Here is a 16,713-nt window from a genome sequence, read left to right as displayed (position 1 = left end):
ACATGTTTGATTTGAGATGAATACAGTTTCACTGGAACAATTTATCCTTAATGTTATAACACTCGGTTTTCCACGTCTACACGGATAGGACGTTAACTTGCTTCAGAAGGATATCTACACTAGATTCCCTCCCAGCGTCTATTCTACAGGATTTCAACACAGCTCATATCAAGAACATGTGATTAGCCTGACTAGAACGTAAATATATTTCCACACCAAAAAAGCCGACACAATCCAACAACAATCGATAATAATAAGAATATGGATAGGAGAATATATATCTCATCTAACGTTTGTAAAGCTATCTACAAGTCTGACTAAACAAACAACCAATCATTATCATTCTCGTCCACACATCACTTAACATTATGATAATATTGAAACGGAATGGTTGTTGATTGTTGACTTATTCACCAAAATACAGATTTTGTTTTGAACTGAGATTTGTAATATTAATGATTAAATAGTTGAAAACACTTCGTTTTTAACTAATAGGATAGCAGTTCGGTAAAAATATAGTGTAGAGATAAGTCGATCAGAATTGGGTAAACGATTAACAAATTTTGCGTTAAATTCAAAAATGTAAGATTTTATATGTCACATGAAACAATCAACGGAAATAACCTTTTCTGCATAGTGTTTAAAACTTTAACCAGGAACAGTTAGGAGACACCTAGAAAACTATTTTCGGCCACATAACAGCTTTAGAAAAACGGGTGTTTTCTAGTCATAAGGATAGATTTGTATGTTGTTGTTTCTCAATTTACAGAAAAACCAATAGGAATCTTCAATAAATTTATTCATCATGTAAAGGTATAAGCATACTTTACTGACGATCATCAGAGACTTGAAATGACCATAAGTTAATCCTAATTTCTGCCTTATCCGAATGTAGCTGATACAAATTAGTAATTCATAGTTTAAAATTTCCCTATAAGTTTAGGAATAAATTGAAGAATATTATGTAGATAATTAGATGAATACTTAGGGAGTTAGTTATTTTATTTTAAGCATCAGGAGTATTTAAGTTACTTCCGAAAAGTTATAAACTATGTGCTATATCCTTAGCTAAACGATTATCGCGAAATATGATACGCTAACTTATACGACCAAAATAATAACGAATACAGCAGTACGGGCAGCCTAGAGTTCCGATTGGTCCTTTTCCCACCCGGTCCTGCCTGTAAAGTCCAGAACGCCAATCTCAGCCTCCGTGATACGAATCATATATTTCAAATATACTTGGTTTATACACAAACACAATCAGACCACATCACACCATAAAATAGAAAATAACATTTGATCTAGCCAAAAGTGGCTGTGATTGTGAGAAACTGTGATTAATAGATTGAGAATAACTTGGGAATAGTAAATCATATAACAGTAACTAAGAGGTCAAATAAAAGAAATATGAATATACATATAATATAGTTACTTAATATTAATACAAAAAGAATATTCGTTCAATATTAGTGCATAAGTAATTCTTAACGGTCAGCATTAATTTATTCTCATCCGGATACAACACTATGGTTCCCATAATTTGACCTCATATTATAAACTTTAGGAGTCTTAGTAGCTGAATACGAGTAAGTTTAGCCTAGCTTTATTATATTACAAACTATCCGTCATTACGCTTTGAATTTCGCGCGAAGATTCAGTGGCTACTATCTTAAATTTGAATGGTTCGTCAGCATATTATATTTTGTGTATTGTTTATTATTCCTGTACTTTTCCATAAGCAATTGATTTACAATAACTGTTTTCCGAATGACTAACTAAAGAGTTGGATTAGTCAAGATCGAATTAATAATCATTAAAGCGCTTTCCCGTATATTATACACCTATCATAAATATAAAGCCCACCCCAACTACTTTGATTTTGGTAACCAAATTGAATCACTAGAGCTTATACTAAGAATTTAGGTCGAATTGAAACAATGATTTGCAAAACTATTGAATAGTTAAAAAAAAGATAAATCTCCACCAACTGAAGTTTCCAACTGTTTCTCAGTTTTGTTATTTCATACCAAAAAGACAAATCTTATTAATCAATAGATTGGAAGGTTAACAACAAGTGGAGTAAAACCGTATCGGGAGTGATATATTTATCACTATTAGTCAAGGATGATGGTTGAATTACCCAATATGGATTGAGTAAAGTTAGGAATGTCAACTACCCAAACGGTTACGAGTGGATAGACATAAATAGGCTTACATAGGGGAGAAAACACTGTCTCACAGTACCATAGTTTCTTAAATTTGTAATAAATTTTCGAATCAAATGTTTAATATGACTTATATATGTGACTATCGGTAATTATAAAAAAGAATCGACTGTTGAATTATCAGGTGAATGGTGGCTAGCTGGGGGATCCAGGATGGGCGTTTGGTCCCACCTGGGACACATCGTCTAGGTGTGCAAGGAAAACAACTAATTAGAATACCGTTTAAAGATCCCCGTCATATTAAAAGTCTAGTATTTGAACGAAGAATATTCTTCTCGATAAATTCTCTTCAGGTTCTACAATTATATAACCAAATTAATAATACGAAAAATGGCCAGGTTAAGGGTAAAGTATTATTATTATTATTACTATTGGTTAAACATCATTATTAATCTCCCTTATACATGGTTCATTCACTTAGCATTCATCCCTCCTTATCATGTCTTACTTATTTGATCGAATTGTAATTGCACTAATATTTATCTCTCACCCTATTTGACCCATATTTATTCTGATCATGGATCTTAAGAATTCACTTAACATGTACATGCAGTTGGAACCCATAATTATTCACTTCAAGGAAATCTAAGAAGGAAGGCTTATTGCAATATTTCCACAGTTGAAAATTAGGTGGTATAAATGTCTGGACAAACCACCTCAGTCTGTGTACATATAGCAAAATGTATTCAAAGCATTACTTTGTAAACAAAAATCATGCATTACTTTCTGACAGTGAATAAACAATCTAACATGTGATTTCCAATTTGACATACAACTTTCCGAGCAAGAATTTTATTTTACTTTAGCTTATTCTCTACTAGTTCTTTAGTAATATTTATATCTTTGGTGTTTTTATTTGATTCGCTATTTACTGACTTCAACGTCATTGATGTATACCTATATAAAGTGTAGATAGTTTGAACTGATAATCGATATCCTAAATTTTGCTTTTAACTTTAAAACTAGACCACATAAAATGGTTAAATTAGAATATCTTAAACGAAAGCCAAATGTTTTCTTCTGAAAACCCAAAAGAAATAGGGACCAACCGAATTCCTTCAAGCATTGTCATACTATCCAATCAAAAATATCATATTCATTTCTAACAGTATCTGAAATATGTGATATATTTTGACATATAGATAAATATGTAATTACAAGTCACAATCCCTGTAAACTGTTAGAATACTTATCTGCTTTGAATAAAGTGCACGATTTTATTTTATTTAAATTAACTAATCACGTTCTTGGATACGAGCTGCACTCCAAATGTGAAGGCTAATGATACTCACAACCCAGTTACTCAACGAGTAGGCAGGACGGGTCCGGAACCTGAGAGTTAATGGTTGAAAGTCGGACCCTTCAACCACTGAGACACCACATAATTTATCAAGACAAATCAATGAACCATTGAACTTACACATGTATTTATATTTTCTGAAACATAACATAGGTATCGTGTACGTCGTGAAAGGAGACTTGATGGCCACAAACAAGCATCATCAGCACTATCTGAAGTTCGAGATAACTAAAAAAGATTGTGAACATTAGAGCACTAGCAAACCACTTGGTTTAGAAGGAGTATGAAGCTGGTTTCAGTTAATTAATTGAATAAATGAAGCAAGGTTTATATGATAACAACTTTGTAAAAAATCAAAAGATAATTTCAATGTGATGATAAAAGTGACTTTAGGATGGGACGTTTCAGGGTAATTGATGATATGAAGCAAGAAATTAGGTGAGAGTACTCAGACAGAAGTACTTACATTTGAATAAGACTGTGTTAAATCTGGTATTATCTACCAGAATGCTAAGTGACAAGTACTGATTTTAAGACGTCTGATTTGTTACTTGGATTTGCATTTCCCTATTGTCAACTTAAGTGATGTTCAATAAACAGCGAACCGTCTTCACATATAGCATAATTTTTAAGTTCACGGTCACTTATGGAGTATGTTACTGATGACTGGTAAATGAAAACATGGTAATAAGAAAATAACGGGACACAATCAAAATCTCCGATGAAGCGCATCCTCATAAAGCATAATGCTCCCGGCAAATAATCCTACTTGTAACCTATTAATTAAACACATGTTTTACGAAGACAACTAAAGCACAATGCATGAGAGCTACTGGTACTACCACGTTGGCCAAACCGTATTAGTTGAAGCGGGGTTCAAATATACAACCTGCAGGCTGGAACCCAATAGCTTCGACCACAGAGCCTAAGCTCTATAAGGAAAATAACTAATTAGAATATGATAGTAAACTGCTCTCTCCAAGAGAACATATGCTAAATCAACCACGGAGAGGCAACACTGAATAAAAATATTACATAAAGCGAAGGTAAATATTACAGAGCCTTCTTGATTCATGACTTTCATATATTTTAGATGGTGGAGAACAGTAACCAATCAGATTCAATATCGACAGGATAAGCCGCTAGTTACTTTCGAAGAGATCCTAATAGGTAACTTCATTCTATAGTATTTCATGATTTCCTCTAGAAATACGATGAAAACTTAACAATCGAACTACTTAGTTCATGGCACACAGCTTTAACAGGATTGTACATACATACTTTATTTATGGTTGCAAATGTAGAGGTCAATCATTCATAATGGTCAAATACAGCTAATTATGTTTACTTCCACAAAATCCGAACTTTGTAGTTATAAATAATAAGGTCAAAACTAACAACCTACTAGCAACCTTTAACAGTACATCAAGCAATCATTTTCATAAAGGAAGAAAATTGCGACACATCCTTTCTATACGTCTTGTCAACGAAAACCGACGCGACAACAAAAGGAAATGTTCATTGTAAGTCGTCTACATAAACACAACGTACACATTTTTCAGCTTGTATCTCATTACAATATATGTGAAATCTAGTCAAATGTTCGGATGAAACAGTTAAAATAACATGCTCTGATGATATCCTTAAAGAAGAATCACAACTTATCCATGATTTACCAAACAAGGATACACATATTCATCAAAGTTCCTGACAAAACAGAGACTGAAGATGAAGTAAAATCATCGACAGCACCAAACATACCTTTATTCCCGAAGTTAGTTTAAACTTGATATAGTAGGTGGAATAATTATCTGACATACAAGAAAAACCACAGAGCATTCATTCGATGTAACAAGATCATCCGTTTCCTCTTCCAGTCAACTGATATTGTGTTTACGGAATAAGAATAAACTAACTAGTTTCACAGGCTCCGCCTCATATTAACAAATTCAGCAGCTGCTATGGGGCCAGGTATATTGTATGTATAACCAGACGAATACATCATCGTATTTCTGGAAATCACCGTTTGTGGTTGACCAAATGACTAAAAAACCAACCGGAAGTTCTATTCTAAAACACTGCTTAATATTTGGTCACTATACGAGTATAAATTCAGCCGTTGAAGTTATCTGCGGATTCCTTTCAAAATTACCCCATGCTTCCAGAATCTGGTTACACACACCGCAGAAGTCATCGGAATACACATCAATAAATCTAGCCTTTGTATACAAAAAGCGTTTGTACGGCCTCTTGATTTACCATGACCTACACACTCGCTACTAAATTTATCCAGACCCTTTAATTTTGTTTTCTAATTCTCTTCTTACATGATCTGATAATCCAGTTTTCTTCCCACCTATCCCATTAATTACTTATTATTAATTCTATTAGTAACACCAAACATTTATATTCAACTATTTAATTTCAAGTTTACTCAGTTCCTAGTTTTACTGTTATGTAAATAGTCGTGATAATTAACCGACTATGTAATTTCACTTTAGTATTGACTTTTGTTATCTGTTGTGTACCTTACCGATTACTAATAATATATGTAGCTAAACTGATCCATCCCTATTCAATCGGTATTAATTTTGTACTACTTGGTTGCAAAACTAATTAAAGAGGGACATTTCTGCACCCAAATCATATTTCTAATATCGCAGTGTGAATTATTAATACACACATTATTAAACTGCAGTATTCCCGAAGTTATTAAATACACTAGAGGTAAATTGTCACATTAGCACGAGTTAAATTGAAAAGATGGGGAGGCGAAATAATATCGACAGCAATGGAACGCTTAACCTCAAGCAATATCGTTTCGGTGATTCCTCTATACGCGAGCAACACAGTGAAGCTTCCATCTTACGGCGTAACATAATAACGATAAACACTTACTGTTAAGTAATTATCACCTTTAACACGGTATAAAGATAAATGTACAACCTGGCACGATTATGTAACAACCCTGCCTGGAGCACCTCTGGGGTTACTGACGGTTAGTGAGTCAGCTACAACGTAGGACCAGGTACATATATGCACCGGTCCAAGTTGCCATACAACATTGTCACAACAAAATGAACACCGAATTCATAGTAGTTAATTCAATGGTGGTAATATATAAAAGAAAGATTGTATATAAGGACATAGTAAAAGAATAAAGAATTAGTTCGTAGAAACAAAGGCGAGACTCTAATTTATGGACGAGCCAATCAGAGGCGTTTGAAGGATTTCAAGGTTACAGCGCCAACTTCAGTGCTTAATGCTAACGTACGATGGGTTCACAAGGAATTTTGTACAAAACGTGATAATTGAGCGGCTATAACAAATAAAACGACGAGGCTATAATTTGTGGACGAATCAATCAGGTATAAGATAATAGATCTCGGATTTGGGCACGAGAGCCTCTCATCCATTTGGCTAAATAGATTTCTGGCATTATAGCTGATGTCAGTTCGTGATGAAAACCCCATATATAATTCCTAACTAAAGCAAATTACAACAATTATCGCGAACTAGATAATAAAAGTACCAGTAACACTGGCTGCAGTCAGGTACTACAGTATATAAGGATGATTGGAGAGCCTACAGACTCCTATATAGGCTTGGTTATCTGCATCGTGTCGTCATCCTCAAGCATTTTGTTTACTCAACAACCGAAGTGCACATAAACAATATTGAAACTATGTGGTCGAGGCTGAAAGAGTTTTGAGACTTTATCACGGCTCCGGAGGCCAACTATTCTGCAGCCGTATGAATGATTTCCTTTACTGCATGCATTACGATTTTAGAACCTCTGGACCTCTTTCTAACATTGACAGGTTTTTGAACCACGTATAAGAAGTGTATCCACTTTATTTCCTTGGTTTTGTATAACATATTTTTACTCTATACTGACTGTTTGCTGATTGGCTAATATTTCTCAAGATCGCTTAAGATTCGTTCAAAGGTTGTCCATAAATTAGTCTCGTCGAAACAAAAATATAAAGCAATTTTAATCTCATAGTTTAAGGGAACACAAAAAGTGTATACACCTACGCCATTGTGATCCATTCTGAGCCATGTCACCCAGTCTCCAACCATTCGTTATGATAGTCAAGCGGGATATCATGAGCAGGACAACACCATGGAGGCCTTTTCGACACTATGGCATGCCTGAGAAGATAGTCAACATCATACGAATTCCTATGATGGGTTAAAATGCAAAACCGTGCATGGAGGACAGTTGACAGACTCGTTCGAATTAAAGACCGGTGTCAGGCAAGGTTTCACAGTCTCACCCTTTCTCCTGGTGATCGACTGGATTATGGAGGTGTCAATATCTCGGGGGAAGCACGAAATACAGTGGACAGCTAGACGACCTAGACTTCGCAATGATCTGGCGCTTCTATCGCACACGCAAGAACAAATGCAGGTTAAAACGACCAGTGTAGCAGCAGTAGGTCTCAATATACACAAAGGGAAAAGCAAGATTCTTCGATACAACACAACATGCACCAATCGAATCACACTTGACGGAGGTTTGGAGGATGTGAAAACCTTTACATATCTGGGCAGCATCATTGATGAATACGGTGGATCTGAAGGCGCGGATTAGTAAAACAAGAGAAGCGTCTCTACAATTGAAGAACATCTGGGACTCAAAACAACTGTCAACCAACACCATAGTCAGAACTCTCAATACAATTTTTAAGACAGTTCTATTGTATGGGGCGGAAACTTGGAAAACTACAAAGGCAATCATCCAGAAGATACAATTGTTTATTAACAGTCGTCTGCGCAAAATACTTCAGATCCATTGGCCAGACACTATCAGCAACAACCTACTGTGGAAGAGAGCAAACCAGATCCCAGAGAAGAAAGTGTTGGAAGTGGATAGGACACACATTGGGGAAAGCACCCAACGTCACAGGGCAGCTCTCACTTGGAATACTCAAGGCCAAAAGAGGAAAGACCAAAGAACACATTACACCGAGAAATGGAGACAGACATAAGAATGAACAACAATTGGATAGAACTAGAAAGGAAGGTACAGGACAGAGTGGGTTCGAGAATGCTGGTCGGCGGCCTATGCTCCACTGGGAGTAACAGGCGTATGTATATAAGTAAAGTAAGTGCGATTATGTAACAATCCATTTTTCCATATTTAAAAAATGTAGGATAAAGTGAATAATAAAAAAAACGATACTAATTTAAGGCGTTAAAAAGTAGGAAATGAACTATATACAATTGATAAGAAAATAATTGGATTTGCAGAACGTAACATATTTCTCAACCTAAACTATCCATTCATCCATCACTACTATTGTGATAAACGACACTCAAAAGATTACTTGTAAGTAGTGTGTAGCAGAACGTGACTTCGAATCTGTCAGTCGTCAGACGTAGAAAAGATTTTCAGTACATCAAAAGCATGGCGTAGGTAGAACAATTGAAGATCAGACGAGATTTTCGGATTGTATAACACACAGCAACATGCTAATGGATGATCGAAGGCTATATAAACGCATTATGCAAGCGTTTTGTGATCTCTCACAATAAATATTCCATCTGTCTACCTTGCCTTTTTCTACATTCAGTAATGAGACCCAGGATAGAACCACACTATTCATTAACAAAAACTAATTTATTGCTAGTAAAGTAAAATATTTACTCGAGATTAATTGCACCATACTTACATAACAGTTAAAAGTATGCATACACATATATTATTATAGTACAGTCTTTACAAAGAGTCACTGAAAACTTTGTCAATAGATGACTTTTTTTCTGTCCCTCACATAAACATTTATATATGATTACTGAGAGGACTTCTGTTGTTGTTGCTGCCTTAATTGTTTCTGCCACTGAGCTGCAAATCCTGCAAACTGACCACTACTTAGTAACTGATGAAGACGTTCCACTTCGTCCATAGTTCGCGCGCGTTTAATTGCTTCCTGTATTGCAAATAGATCTTGACTTGATGCAACTGAAATTGAACAAACAGAATATAATAGTAAATAGAAAGACCATACAAAATAACACAAGAGGTGAATGTCATATCGAAAAACTGTGATAGCAATAAGGAAGCTGAAATCGAGAAGTCCTATAACAGTTTATGGATAATCTAACATAAAATAGTCATGTTTATCGCCATGTATTACAAATCCGTATAATTAGTAAAACAAGTAACATTAAATAAGAACTTTCGTCTGAAGAGGGAGGTTGATTATGAATACAGTGGTCTTGAGTGTTGTTAGAGGTATGAAGGCGGTTATCACTTCCCGGTTGCCCACACCGTGGAGGGGTTCTTCTGGAGGTACCTGAAAAGGAAATCGGATTAGAGGTGGTCTTAGTGAACTGGGAGCGTGACCGCAGTGCCCAAGGGACAACTGCTTGAGGTCGGTCACACACGACCTTTTCGTGGGTAATTTTTGTGTTAGTTCCGTACTTGTTGAGACCTTACCGCCGGGGACGGATATCCGTGGGATAAGGCGAGGTGTGCATTTTTAGGGTCGACCTTTTCTAACCCGACCCCTCCTTGTGGGAAGGCAGCATCGCTGTTATGCTGGTTGTCTGAAGTAAACACCTTACTGCTGTCACACCTCTGTACAGTCAGCAGTACGACTTCGCCTTCGGACCTTAGATTTGTTGCTTTTAGTATTACCGCTCTTCAACCGACCTGTCTGACATAATAGGACCTTGAGGAACGGTTGTTCCAGCCAGCATAGCTCGGTTGCTTCATCACGATAGGCAAGCCCGACCACCACGTCAAGGTAGTAACAACGGTCGGGGAACTTTCGCTTAAATTTGATCGAATAGTTTTACAGTATTTGGGTGCCGAGTTAATGTGAGACATTAAAGAGGAAGAATGTATTTGTAAAATATCAGCAAAAGAATTTGAAGCAAATCCAACGTTTCATCTGGCAATCTGGTCCAAGCTATTTCAAGGAAATATAATCAAACATCAAAATTATCGAAAATAAATAGGTACATGGTTATCCGGTTTACTGTATACTGAATAAATCATCCAATCAACGTTAAAAATGTTTAAAGTAGGTATTTACATTAGTGTGTAAGATACATGTGGTGTGAAACGAAAAGTGTTAAGATAACAGATTGTGTGTATACGTAGGTTAGAAGAAATTTCATTCACTATATATTGTCTTCGGTCGGTAAATATTAAGAACATATATATAAACCGTGATTTTCTGGTATTAGGCGGTTGGGACCAAAGGGCAAAAGGGTCTGTTCAATACATGCGATACAACAGTCAGAAGACAAACTTTGGTCACCAGGATAGCACCAATTGATACCTTATGTTAATATTTCATGACAAAACCAATCAATGTAGTCACACACACACCTACTGTTTAAAACGATAGCAAATGACATACTAGATGCATCCCTAGTTCTTATAAGCGTAATCTTTGATCAAAAGTGGGATATGATTGCTAGAGTAAAAATAATAAAACTGTCTATTCAAAAATACTAGAATATTTACTGTCACTGAAGTTGACCAGTGGATGCGTAGTTAGCGCATTCAACTTTTGGCTACTGAGTCCCAAGTTTAAACCCTGCTTCGCTTAGTTCGGTCTGAACAATTGGGTAGTATCGTTAGCCCCTACACTTGGAACATGGCTCATACCCAAGAACAAACAGCATGAGTTAGTTTTCTTATTTATTAAAGTCTCTGTATCCGAATTTAGACATTTGCGTCTGGACTTGTCATCCATATTTGAGACCACAAAAGTTGGTTTATCGAAACACAATCTTTTTTAACCAGAACCTTAATGAAACCATTCTTCTTCTATCCAAAATCATTTGTGTACATAGATAACATCGGATTATGAGGTAAAGACGTCGACAAAACGTTTTCTAGATGCTCTGAACAATAACTAAGAATCGGTATGGGGGATTTGTGCAGATGGTGATATTTTCACAGTTGAGATCGCGAGCCGACCTAAGTTTCCATCGATGGTGGTCTAGCTTACATCGACTCGTGATTACAACTGTGACGTTAATCAGGAAGTATTGTGATTGACTTTCTTGTATCAACAACTATTTCAACAAAAAGGACTGAAACAGGTTTATACTTTGAATCTATTTAACTAACTATCTGTTTGTATTCAATTCAATGCTGTGAACAGAATGTTTAGATTATAGGTTGGTCGAAACAGAGCTTGGGTCACTTTCTTTCCTTATGACCAGATATCATGACTGATTAGTTTGAATGAAGTAGAAACCTTGACAGTGACGTAATCATTATATCTGAATGAAAGTATGGAGCACTACTTATTAGTAACACAAACCTCCAGTTGTTACCCATGTTTTTCAATCATGAGTTTTTGAGTAACTCGTTGGTCTCAATATGAAGTATAAAATTCCCGAGACTTCGTAAGTTGGTACTACGTTAATGCTATAAAAGTAGAACGTTTCCTACTTTACTTTACATCAGTTAACGTCTTACGTTGAATTGTTTTGACTAGCCATGTGTAACGAATGTTTTCATCTAAATAGACACAGGTTCATAAATAATTACATATCATAAGGATAATAGATAAAAAAATAGGTTAACTGTGATAGTAATCATACCAGTAGTTATACAACTAACCTGGGCGTTTATTTCCTGTTGTGACAGGAGTTGACGGTGGAGGCATAGGAGTGTCAGCTGAACTGACTACCAAGGTATCAGACTTGGTTGACTCAGTCTGATCGTTTTCCACAGATGTATTTAGGGTAGGGGCATTGTTCTCCTTACTTTCCCCAAGGTGAATCTGTTCATTACTAGATCTTGTTGGTTCAGTTCCAGGAGGGAGAAGATTATTTGAATTAATTGGAGCACCAGGAATAAATGTTTTAACAATACCAGCAGCAGGAACTGAGTTTTCTACACGATTAACAATAGCTTTCTGATATGGTGCTTTTACATTATTTACGCTGTTTGATAAAGCAGGAAGACGTTTAAACATTGATCGAGCTAGTTTACGTTCAGCTTGGGTAACACGACGATAGTCTAAAAAGCGAAGCTAAGAATGGAAGAAGAGAAAACGTATAGCGACAATTTTTTCAAGGATTATATTTTCAAACACTGGATAACTTGAACATACTCAGAATATTAAAGAAACAACAATAACAATGTGTGGATGATACAGTGTTACCTTTCCATTAAATCAAATAAATAAAATGCCAAGCGAAGCGTAGAGAGGATGATGACATATTACATGCCCAACCATTAAAATTCGTATTACGAAACGTTATACACAGTTCCAAGCTTAATATGTAGGGTTAGATTACACGTTTAGTAAAAGCAACATCTTAAAAATGATTATAGAGTACTTGGCAATAGTATATTTGGAATAAATTCTTGGATATAATCGTATTCACTCAGTCCAATCCAATCTATGTATGTATCATAATGAAACTGTTTAAATAAACTGCAATGCATGTGACAGAAAAAAATATTACAGAAGTTTTAAGTGGTCTACACATCGGTAACATTGCTGCTTTGAAAAACAGACCAATATTACTAGTTAAGGCTAAGTATTCTAGATATCTGATAACCGAATATCCAGTTGTAAATTAAAACTAATCTAAATGAATTGATATTTGGGCATAAAGAAACACGATTGATTCTCTAGAAGATACGTACTAAATAATTAAAAAATAGAATTTGTGCAACTCGGTATTTATCTACATGGGCCAGGCTCTAAACACATTTTGAGTAACCCAGTGATTGGACATTAACTTATACGTTACAGAATGAATAATCTTTTTGTAGGTACATTTATACGTGTATTCCAAAATGATAAACATATATTGAAATAAACAGGCTACAGTTCACATAACGATAATTTAATTTACAGCCAGAAAATGCATGAGTTCACGATTATGACAGTATTTTACAAAACTATGAAAAACAGGTCCAGTAAGACTACTTAAACTATTTGACTTACAGATGCAACGCGGCTGATAACATATAAACGGTAATTTGCTCGCATTGTTACAGGACAATGAAGAAGACTCAGAAAATTTAATTTCTCACATGATGATAGAGGATCCAAATCTTTGAGGTCAGAAAGATAATTACTGGTTAGGATAAGGGTCAAGAGATTGGGTAAATGTTGACCCAAGTCCTCGGCGATACGGGCAATCTAAAAGTCATAATAAAAACAAACAAAAAGTTCATAAAACCTTGGCGACTTTTCTATGATGAAAGTAAAGCACGTGACTAGAGGGTAGGAACATGGATTCTATAACCGCAAGATCAAAATTGAACATCAGACTGAAACTTTAGCTTTTGAATTGTATTAACACGGTATGTTGACTTTATACAACTAAATAAACCTTTGTTCACGTTGTATTATTGGAAGTCAAACAGAAGACAACTAACAAATAAAAATAAACATGAGTTGTGTGGTTTGTCTGTAAAGGTGAGCATTTTCAGTATTGTATTATTTTTGACAGAAATATGAAATATTCATACTATAACTAGATACACACACCTAAGTTATGGTATCACTTTCTAATCAAATGTATGATGATAAAGTATGAGAAGCGTTTTTACCAAGATTATTTAGTTTACGTATCTAAAATGCTGTAACAAAGACTCCAAATACTTGTAGTGCATTCGGTGCACCTTTCACCTGACACGGCTCACACTAATAGTGACTTTGTAGATGGATTTCACGTCGTTTTCTTCTCGTATCTTAGGTGTATTAGCACCAACCTTTGAGCTGATCAACATAACGGATGTTGAGGTGAATTATGATTGGAAATGCAACGTATTTCACTACCGAAACCCATAATATGAAATGCTAATTATTCTTGTATACAATTATACCATATACAAACTGTTGACAATATGAATGTACCATATGTGTACTGCTATAGTAACATGGGATAGAATATACAGTTTTACGCATTTGATAACTGTTCCACATAATAACCAGTATAGTGCACTATTATGAAATAAGTTCATTTGACGGGTTTTGATAACTTTTAAGGCTTATATACACGTCATAAACAGTAAACACTGTCTTCTTCTTTAACATTTGGATAACAATTGAAATAATAGATGATAAGATCCTTAATATTAACGAAGTAGTCAATATGTTTAATTGTTGGATTGGAGATCAATTTGGGCAGATTATCAAGCAACTCTTGGATTTTGGCGCGAAATTCACTCGTCCATTTGGCTAAATAGATTTATGGCATTATAGCTGATGTCAGTTTGTGATGAAAACCTGAAATCTAATTCCTAGCCTTAACTACCAACTGTAAATTATAGTTCAAATTCCTTACACAGGTTTATAACCCTCATTTGGTCCAGGTTATCAACTAGACGCTCATAAGGTTAGTTTGGCGTCGCTCAAGGGTCATCCATAAATTAGTCTCACCAAAAACTGGACCAAATATTGGCATAAACAGACACTGATCACACTGAGAACTAAATCAAACGCCAATGTCGAATCTTTTGTGTAGAAGAATAGGATGTACCATGTTTGAATGACGACTGACGGTTTCAATATGCATCTATCAGAGTAGAAGGGATCCCCTCAGAGGCAGAGAGTCATGTTTTCTAGTAGCATTTGCACAGTTTACGGATTGACGGGAATTGGTGACACAACGGACTTAAAGAGAAAGGTGTGTGGAAGCGGTATACAAGAAAGAAGTTCGGAGGCGACAGATGAGAAATCTGACAGCGAAAACACCACTAGCAAAAGTTTCTTATTTAGCTGATATATTGTTGATATATTCGAAAACCAGATTGGACCTCCAGTGTTAAATTGCAAGGATTAATATAGGTTGATAGACCTATCCTTTTTACTGAAGACTGATGTGCAAACAACTAAAACTGTTTAGATAGAACGTAGGGGACGTTTGATACGAATCACCTACTACTAAGGGTTAGATGAGTAAATCGGGTTCAACATTAATAGGTGTTTAATTATATGAGAGTGGAGAAAACATTCATAATTGTTACGATTGAAGTACATTCAAAAATAAAAAGGGTACATAAGTGATTTGAGTTTAGAATCAGATTTAACAATAGAAAGTTTACCTTGTTGTTTGTAAGTATTAATGACTTTAGACGTTTTAACATTGGAAATCCGTCGAGTTTTCTGATTTCATTATCTGAAAGATCAATAGTATCGAACTGGTCCAATGTACATCCCATATTTTCGATCGCAGGAAACTTGTAACTTCTGAGACTAAGCTCACGATCCTTAATGGCGTTGGTAAACTGTGGAGCATTCTCAACTATTTCAGATGTTATCCTGACCATAATGAACTAACATGCGCTACAGGAGCTCTTTCGAAAAAACCAGCGCCTTCCAACTAATAAGTTCAAACAAAAGATCTGATATCTAATATCTTAGTTAAAGATAGTAACTACGCAATGACTCATTAGTGTTCATTTCATGGCGTTCCGTAAAATTCTGATTTCCTTTGAATGCATTATTCTGTGATTTCTCCAGACAGTTGACTCTACGTTATTTTGAAGTCAAGCAATTGAATTTACTTTAAAGCTACTGTCTCGATGAAATCAGGGGTTTTTAAGCTGATAGTCAAATTTCAGGGAGTTGCGATCAGCCAGAAGGCACTTTCTGTACTAACTGAGTAAGCGGAGTAAATTGAGTGAAGAGATCTAGAAAAATGAAGAACAAGAGGAAAGATAAGCCGAAAACATGACAAGGGCATAAATACACTTACTTCCAACGAGGAAAGAAACAAATAATAAATAACGGTAGCACAGGCTTCAGATTACAAAAATCTGGGAATGGAGACTAGAGGCAGATAGTTCTTCCCACTACCCAGGTTTTTGGCTGGATTAGGGAACACTTTATTGGTGGAGTAGAGGTAGAAAGTTGAGAAAACGAAAGACCTAAGTTACAAATAACCTCTAAAAATGGCATGCAAATGATTTTTGCAATGAAAATAAACTTGTGTTACACTTACCATTCCTGTAGAAGACCCTACTCCCAATAACATTCCAATTTATTAGGGAGAATGGATGACGAATGTGCTGTAGTTGTGTTGAAAGATATAGTTCAATCTGTACGGTGATTTTTGACACCCTACAGAAAGTCTGTTACTATATTTCGAATTGTAAGGAGTCTGAAATTCGTGTGACTTAAATAACTCTTGTTTAGAATGTCATATTAGTTATAGATCTAACATTTGTGACTTTGATCTGCCGAA

At 35.5% G+C, this 16,713-nt stretch overlaps 1 protein-coding gene across 1 annotated transcript; it reads right to left on the bottom strand.

Annotated features, from left to right (window-relative positions):
* Positions 1–9,153: 9,153 nt before the first annotated feature.
* On the bottom strand, positions 9,154–15,796 carry SNRPA1 (U2 small nuclear ribonucleoprotein A'; the record flags this gene model as incomplete). The annotated part of the gene is made up of 4 exons (XM_012938476.3): positions 9,154–9,496; positions 12,122–12,536; positions 13,464–13,661; positions 15,572–15,796. 4 exons carry the CDS (start codon positions 15,794–15,796, stop codon positions 9,327–9,329), a joined length of 1,008 nt encoding a protein of 335 aa, XP_012793930.1. The 3' UTR covers positions 9,154–9,326.
* Between the last annotated feature and the right edge of the window lie 917 nt (positions 15,797–16,713).

The sequence above is a fragment of the Schistosoma haematobium genome, chromosome 1, assembly GCF_000699445.3.
Source record: "Schistosoma haematobium chromosome 1, whole genome shotgun sequence".
Taxonomy (NCBI): Eukaryota; Metazoa; Platyhelminthes; class Trematoda; order Strigeidida; family Schistosomatidae; genus Schistosoma; species Schistosoma haematobium.
This window is presented reverse-complemented; position numbering and strand designations above follow the sequence as displayed.